General features: G+C 33.0%; 1 protein-coding gene across 1 annotated transcript; it reads left to right on the forward strand.

The window, feature by feature from the left end:
* Positions 1-1,242: 1,242 nt before the first annotated feature.
* Positions 1,243-9,022, forward strand: LOC132719598 (uncharacterized). The gene is made up of 5 exons (XM_060703389.1): positions 1,243-1,413; positions 3,784-4,041; positions 4,628-4,845; positions 5,458-5,618; positions 6,504-9,022. The coding sequence occupies exons 1-5, from the start codon at positions 1,279-1,281 to the stop codon at positions 6,686-6,688; spliced, it is 957 nt and encodes a 318-aa protein (XP_060559372.1). The 5' UTR covers positions 1,243-1,278; the 3' UTR covers positions 6,689-9,022.

Here is a 9,022-nt window from a genome sequence, read left to right on the forward strand (position 1 = left end):
GAGGATGCTGACGAGGGCTGCCTCTTGAGTATAATCATAAATGGTAATTTCTTCTAGAAGGAACTGGATATATATGTTGATGGAGAAATCTTTACGAAGGTTCGAATACTGCTTTCTTTAATCAACAAACTTTCCTTTAACAAAGTGCATGTATAACATTATTTTTTTTGTCCCAACAAAGTGGGGGGCATATAGCGTTGCACTTTTCCGTCCGTCTGTCCGTCCGTCTGTCTGTCTGTCTGTCTGTCCAGGGATGAATAACAATAATTTGTAGATGGTAGTAAAGGAAGGAATTTTTGCTGCGACCAAATTTAACAGAATTATCACCCTTTGTTGATTTTTTCACTATATACTATGTATAATTTTTATGAACGCAACTCTTCTTAAACCGGATGGCAGATTTTGCTTAAACTTCCAGGGATGAATAATCTTACAATCTTATGTGTAGATGGTAGCCAAGGAAGGAATTTATGCTGCGACCAAATTTAACAGAATTATGAACCTTTGTTGATTTTTTCACTATATACCATATAGAAATTTTGTGAACGCAACTTCTCTTAAACCGGATGGCAGATTTTGCTTTAACTTGCATTGATGAACAACCTTAATGTGTTGATGGAAGTAAAGGGAGGAATTTTTGCTGCGACCAAATTTAACAGAATTATGGCCCTTTGTTGATTTTTCCACTATATACCATGTATAAGTTGTCAGTGGGGGCATCCGTGTTCTTTGAACAAAGTTCTAGTTCTTTACTGTAATGCCAGTCAAGTCGACTGTTGAAAACGTCATTGATTAATAGTTTTATTTTAATGTTATTGTACTGTACTTTTACAAAGAATAAAAGGAGCAATATAAATTGAAATTGATATTGATTTACTTATATGTGACTGTATCAAATTATATATACATGTACATTTTTCCATGTAGCATGGACGGTTTGTTAATCTTATTGTCGTAAATAAAGTGACATTATGCCCATCCAATGAAAAAGTAAAATTTTACAGTTTGCCATCATAAAAGTGCGCAATTTTATACTTACTATGTAAAAATAATCAATAATCCGTGTGTCCCACAGATTTTTCTTTAAATATCGCTCGGAAACGTTCAATTTAAAAAGGAGTTAGGCAGTCTTTTTATAATGTATGTATTCTTTATATATTATCCTTAACACTTGACAATGAAAAAAAATGAGCATTATGTCACTTTATAATATTATAATATAATTATAATATAATTAGGGATTTCAAATATCTTAAGATACGTAAAGCAAGGAATGTGATGATGCACAACATTCCTCAGCTTTCAGATGATGAGGTTGAGGGATATTTAAAAGATATGATAGCAGTGTTGAAAGATCCTAAGGCACTTTTGTATGACTCTGAAGCACAAACTGCTGTCACACATTTAGAAACAGTAAGTTCCTTAAAACTTATTATTTAATAAAAAATTCAAGTGTTCATTATTCTTTTGATTTGTTTGATACACATTTTTTTCTAAATTGCATAAATACGTTATTTAATGACTTTTGAACTTTTATCCTTTACAATTAAATACGCGCAATATTTTACTTGGTATACCTTTATCATGCTTTATATCGTAGATATACTTGTCTAAATCTGCGTCACATTACACTCCGATTAGGTTTACGATGGGGTGTCGATGTCTGAACGGGCTGAAATTGCCAATTTTTAATGGTTACCGGCCGGTGACCATCCGGTGTCAAGTGACCGGTGGGGGCACCGTACAGGTAATCGGAGAATTTTAGTGCAGAGTTATTTTTTTCCGGCATCCGTTACATCGCCAACTCACCGTAGCAGACACGTTTAAATACCCTTTGATATCCGACCGGACACCATTTGTTATCGGTTACATACTGGTTAAAATTTTCAACTCCTGGGCGCCATATATTCCTCCAGTTTCCGAGCGGTATATGAGCGGTCGCCAAAGGCGTCTCGATAGGTTACAGACCAGGGCCCGGATGGACGCAGTACGTTGCACGTATGGTCCTAAGGTGTCCGTCAGGATAACGTTGGGGTTATTACACAGACCTTACGGCAGGTAAAGCCTTGTACTGTGAATCATTTAGGCGATCCGTGTTTAATTCTTGGACAACGGTGAAGGTCACTTTCGTTGTACAGAAGTTATCAGTACCTTGCGGGTGTGAAAGAGATAATTACTGTTTAACTGCTTGACAGACTGTCCAGGAACGACTCGGTGGCTGAACTCTGCTCTGGTATGTATATTCAAGTATACTGCCATAGTCATCAGGGTAAATCATAAATACTACCAACATTGTCTCATTAGCCAGCGTGCAGAGCTGAATCGGTTAAATCGCAAAACTTGTAATCTGGCCATTGTGGGTTCTATTCCCGGGATGACCAATTGAAATTACTAGGAATCTTTCGGACGAGATTTAAAGCAAAGTCCCGTGTACGAGTGCTTAAACACTTGGATAGGTAAAGAAGATGGAGAAGATTGTTTGGTGTACTGCTTTGCTGCTTGACTGTGGTCATCCTGTGTTGCTGGATAGTGTCGTGGTTTCGTTCATTGAACGCCGCCTTCCTTATTGATCTTTTTTTCATATTTTTCTGAAATTGTGGCATCTTGGCATCTGTATCTTCCGCTGTCCTCCAAAATCTAAAACGACAAATACTCTTCTGGACAACTCGCCTATGCCGGCAACCGATGTCGAGTATTAAGAAACTCAATAACACACACATGTTCTCTCAGTTTTCACACGCGTCTTTCATTTACAACCTATTATTGAAAACTTTGATTTCAGAGTGTAATAATCCATCCAAAATAGAAAGGAAAAAGGGCTAGGGGAGAAATCAGAGTGGAAGAAGGCAAGGAAAAATGCCAACAAAAGAAGGGGTGTGAATAACGGCCGGAAAATGGGATAGCATGCCATACAAATACCGTCCGACATCCGACCAGATATCGCACGTATACTTTACCGTCACCAGACGATTGTTGCAAACAAGCCTAATAACAGAAGGCGATTGGCCATTTATCGAACGGTAGTCTGCCGGTTACTTTTAGAATATCGCCTGGTGTCCAGAAAGAAGATGCCAAGGGTTTTCACCGGGTGGCCGAGCGAGTACCCTTCGGAATACCTAATAGACCATACAGGGAGAATGACCGCCAACTTTTTCTCGGAAATGATTGCAATGTTTTTCTGCGATCTCAAATTATCAACGGTTCCGATCGATCCCTCTTTATCGGCCGGTCCCCGCTTGTAATGTGACGTAGGCATAAGTTTAGAAATAGACAAAACCATTCATCGTTTCTAGGATAATTTCAAAATAGGAACGGACTGAAAGCGAACAGTGCAGACCATGACTGCGCCGACTGATCTGTGTCTGCAATGAACGTATTTGTGGCTAAAGTCGAAGTCAGAAACATGAGAGCTAATTGTCCTTTAATTTAAGAAACAAATGGTAATCTACAGATTAAGCTTCTTTTTTAAAGGTTCTAATTAGATATCTAGATATTTTCATCTAAGGCTTATACATAAAACATATTTTAGCATAGCATAATTGATTGAATTATTTCAAATGTTAACAGAAAAAATGGCCATGAAAAGTGTTTTGACATTTCTTTGACTCATATTTTCAATTATTAATCTATTAGTGGTTTTGATAGTTATTATAAGCTTATTTTATAATATGCATTTTCACTTTTACATGATTTTCACGTGTAAAATAGATTTGGCTTTTAAAAAAATGGTATATATGACTGTAAAAAAAGGCAAAAAAACTTTATGTTTTCTTATTTCAAAAGCTATTAAATACACGACTTATCTTGACAACTGACATGGAAAAGAAAGCAATTGAAAGTACACTGTCAGTGATTGAAGACGTTGGCACACAATGTGAAGAAGTATCAAATGCACATAAAATTCGATTTCAAGAAATAGTAGAAAAAGAAACACTGCGATGTCAAGAAAAATTGCAAGATTTGACCAATGAATCGATAGAAAAAATACGAAAAGAAACAGATAATTCTTTAAAGGGGTTGCAAAGAGAGCGGAAGAATGCAGTAAGTTGTTCCTGTTGTGTTTTTCTTCTTTTTTGTTTGTAAAACAGTATCTTTTTTTACTTTTTACTACGAATCATATGTTAATTATGTATATATAAATAAAGATTGTGATAAGAAAATGTCTTACCCGGGATTAAACAATATACTAGATTTATGCGAATGAAATTAAATCACAACAAGATGGCTTAGTTAATGATATGGATGTACCTTATTTAAACGCTCATATAAGGAAACAATTTACAACGGTTATTTCATGCGTATATGAGTATAAGAAATAAATACCAACCATGACAAATATTACAAGCAAAGTGTTTAATTAGAAATGAAATTATATGTTAAAAAAGTGATATTTAGTGAAAAAATAAGAGTATTTGTCTTAACATATTTTGATAAGCATTGTTTCTCAGGTGAATTAGAAAATATGGTTATAATAAAAACATAGTTGAGAAAACATATACATGTAAAATAAGAGGTGTTACAACTCAATATAAACTTTCAACTTCCCTGTATCTGTATCATTACTGCTATATTATAAAAGTCAAGAATTTACTGTAAATGATCATAAAAATGTATTATATTCCTTCAGGACCTTGTCGAAAAGAACGAAAACATTTTAAAAGACATAATACATCTTTGTAAAAAGAAAAAGGAAAAGTGCTTGGAAAACATACTTTTAATTGGAACTGCAGGTTGTGGAAGGAGTGCATTTATTAACACCGTTCATAAGGCACTTTCTGGGAGATACATAATGAAAGCAAAATGCGGACATGGAAAATGCTTAAGTTTAACAAGAACGTTTCAGAGGTTTGTACAAAATGATAAAATCATTTGATTGTATCTGATTTATTATCATTTTCGAAGACATTCTAACGAATGGAATATGCATAGCTATTTTATTATTCCCATAAAATATAAAAAAATTACTGCACGACGGTGTAAGGCCGGAAAGTGATATAAACTTCTAGCAAAATGAATAATAGGGCCGATGACATTATTTATTTCAAGGCGGATTATCGTTTTCTTGCCCGTCTATAACATTTATAATATCTTAGATCTAATAGTAGTTCTAGGATTAATTACATTGATATTTCTGTTGTTGAAGTTGCTCCTATTATGTTTATACAAAATTGATGTATTTGTTTCTTTAAATTTCAATAAAATTATGTTTGTACAAATAACGCTTAAATTTAAGCGATCAGTGCCGAACATCTTTCTTTCATAGGTAGCTGTTTTGATTTCGTATCATGTGACGTAATTGTTTCAGTTCTTTCTTAACCCCTGTTCTGTACATAAAAAAATATTATCATCCAACAGGTTTTTCAATTTCTACTACGCCTTAATCATATTCATTAAAGACTTTTGAAATCAAGTATACAATCAAGCATAACAATATCACCAATCCCCTGTTTGTTTAAGATTTACAAATTGTGGAATGAAAGAGGAGGATATAGTCAATACTGACCGTTACAATGATGTGAAAGACATAGTACCGTATCTTCCATCACTGATTGATATGCCACCATTAGGAGATGCCTACAACCCGCAGCTACAAGAATTGCTTGAACTTGCTATTGGAGGTAATATTTCCATTCCACCTGATTACTCAGTGTATATATTCCGTACTTACTACATTATCTAGATGGTGTAGTATCTACGGAATATATACCGTGGGTGACCCACCATTTTCTTGTTTTTTTTACTGACTTAAACCAACAGTGAGAGCAAAATTAATGGCACTGAAAGTACCGAATAAGAATGACTTTAAAATAATCGTAAAAAGCAAAATAAATTGAAGCGTTGTCTTTATGATTTATGTAGGAAACAAATTAGATTATTTGATCGTATATACAGTTAAAAGTGTGTATATTTCAGTGTTTTCAAAAAAGCATATAAAATATCTATTTATGCCAGTAACACTATTTCTATTGCTAATTTTATTACAATGTATTTAAATTTGCAGTTTTGACGTTTTCAGATATGCACTCGTCCAAAAGAATCAATATTCTTCTTAACAATGTTTAATGACCTCTTTATTTTTAACACCATTATTAAGACAGAATTTTGTTACTTAAGTTACAATTAGGATTTGATATCGATTTTTTGACTTTCAAAAATGAAAACGAGACTAGATGAAGTATAATATGATTTGATAAAATTATTTTGGACTCTAAATGATTACGAGGCTATATGGTGTGCGATGTGGATTTGATATAGAGTTTTATTAATAGGAAACCAGTCAAAATTGATAAGATTGGATACAATAATGATTTATATTGGAACGTACATTGGTTATATTAAATAAGGTGTTGAATAAATTTGTATATTGAACGTCGTACAAAACTGTTTATCCTCATTACTATGGTGTATTTTTGTTAACTTAATTAACTTTTGAAAATAATAAATAACGGCTTTTTCAAAATATAAACATATAATTATAAAGGCATATCTGATTATCGTTGCAGGTTACATTCCAAACGGAACTAGTATTGAATCAATATGTAAGCTACAGAGCGAAAATTATCCAGGATTTCTTAAAGATTATTTTGCGACAAGTGACCCTGACATGAAAGTTGGCATTGTGCTATTATTCTACTCAGGCAAAGGCATTTTACCAATACAATTGAAAACGAAATGTGAGTTTAAATGACTTAAAAACTTAGATGATTTCCATTCCTGACCAATTAAATTGAAATAAGTAAATTGATGAAGGTACAGTTTATACATTTGATTACCATTTTGTTTTGTGCCATGTAGTGCGACTTTTTGAAAACGCAGATACAAACAAAGATATTAATGATTATTTGTAAACTTAATTTCATTTTATTATTTTCACGTACAACATCACTACATTTCGCCCACTGCGCTAAATTTCCATTCGTTTTGGATATCCATTGGTCCAGTGGTTAATTGGTTGTGAAAAGACAATTCTATGGAGTAAACTTAAACGAAATGACATAACTTTAATAGTATCGGTTTGACCTAAAACTTTTCAAACAAAATACCTTACTCATTTACGTTACTTATATGTACATGATGATTTTTAATTTGGCTTACATATGAAATTACAGATGAAATTTCCGACATGGGTAAAAATAACGGAAACACCAGTCATATATGCAAGAATATTTCTACCTTTGTATTAGACATATCATCACAGTTGTTTAACTTCTATATTCTTTATATTCAATTTCAGACACTATTGATGTTTTCCATGTTATAACAAAATTTGACTTGGTCTATGATTCCAATGAGCCAATGATCTACCATGAAATCAGTTTAGAATATATTGAAAGAAAGGAGAAAGCCATAGGTGACTTATATGATGTTTTCAACACGCTTGAATATCACCTGGTTCGATGGACGAGTTACAATGATACCATTGGCTACGACAACATAAATGTAGACAATATCGCATTAACATTTGTCCAACGTTTGTTAACAAAATGTTACAGAGAGTCAAAACCATGCAATCAACCACGTGCTTTATATTGGAGACCCTTTCTTATCAAAACTAAAAGCTTAGCGTGGTGGTTTCAAAAGAACATATTAAGTATATGTTTTAGCCACAACTTTTATATAATCAGAGGGATGATATTTCATGACTTCAGCAGTTGGTTACTAAATCAGGTTGTGCTGGCGGGAAATCTGCATTAATAGTTGAGATTTAATTTTGTTGCACTTTGATTATAGAAATGGGAGCTCCTTTCATCTACATCTACATAAAAAACCAAGCCACGTTGTACATTGCATCGTGATAAATTAAACACATGTATTGTTAAATTTTGTCACATGAGTTTGTTTTTATAATTGTTTGTGTCAAAAAAACATGCTATTTTGTTTATTTAGATCTACTTTGAAATTCATAATATGTCACACCGGGAAAAGAAATTCACAAGCTTTATCAAAGTGATTGTAGTGGTGAAAAAATTAAAGTACACATTGAGATATACAAATCTAGATTTAAAAAAAAACTAAGCCAAATTAAATGAATATCAAAATTACTTTTTTATTAAAAATTAAAGTGTTCCGTTAAAGTTCTAAGGTCAATTGACTTTCTTTAATGTTAATACACTGTATTTCAATTAAAAACAAACATATAATTAAAAATGAGAGTAAATTGCTAGATGTATAACTTTTCTTGGTCTTTATTTAGGCTTAAAGAACGACGCCAGGGTAAAACGTTTGACAACGTAATTCAATCTATTAACATTTTCATCCCGAAATCTTTGAGAGTCACGTGAAGGCTCGTTAAACGGCTATGCCTCCACAAACCATGCAACATACATTAAGAAGCAATAATTAGTAAGATATACATCCGGAGGATGTTATTGAATCCCAACAAATTCATAAAACATATGATATTTTATATCTGTTGTCTGTGGTGATATAATAATGTTATAATACATTTTCTAGTACAACACTGAATTATGATGGACGTGTACAAAGCCGTAGCTTCAATCTTTTACATCTAGCATACTCTAAGTATCACATATTAAGCTCCTGAGAGTGATGTTTCACAATGTTTATGTTTCCAAAAATATGAAAACAAAACAGGGTCAACAAGGAAGAGTTGCGTCAGATGTACGTATCCCTACCCGACCCAGCAACACAAGCCTAGGAGCAATGAGTCTATCAGCAATTGGCCTAGCAGCAAGGAGCCCAGCAGGACACCAAACAAAAGCGGGAATGGGAACAAGGCAAAGCACTGACGTTAGATTAATTTTATTTAATATAATTATCTTTAGCAAGATGTTAGTTATATCTATATTTTGACATAACTGAATAAAAACTATGATAAAATATGTATTACTATTTATATAGATCTACATATAATAACTAATATTAGACATTAACAGGGTTATAGACAGCCAGCATATAAAAGGCCCATTATGCCTCAGAAATCATTTACATTTCTCAAAAATACAGAATTGAAAAATTATGGATTTCTGATGTATAATATGCCTTTAATATTTTAACGGCT

The sequence above is a fragment of the Ruditapes philippinarum genome, unplaced genomic scaffold (assembly GCF_026571515.1).
Source record: "Ruditapes philippinarum isolate M1 unplaced genomic scaffold, ASM2657151v2 ctg9889_1_1_1_1, whole genome shotgun sequence".
NCBI lineage: Eukaryota > Metazoa > Mollusca > Bivalvia > Venerida > Veneridae > Ruditapes > Ruditapes philippinarum.

What these genes read in the sequence shown, in the direction of transcription:
- LOC132719598 (XM_060703389.1), top strand. Translation starts at nt 1,279, where the DNA reads ATGATGCACAACATTCCTCAGCTTTCAGATGATGAGGTTGAGGGATAT. An exon ending in TTAACAAGAACGTTTCAGAG is followed by an intron (nt 4,846 to 5,457) that starts GTTTGTACAAAA and finishes TGTTTGTTTAAG; the next exon opens with ATTTACAAATTGTGGAATGA. An exon ending in GCTTGAACTTGCTATTGGAG is followed by an intron (nt 5,619 to 6,503) that starts GTAATATTTCCA and finishes TTATCGTTGCAG; the next exon opens with GTTACATTCCAAACGGAACT.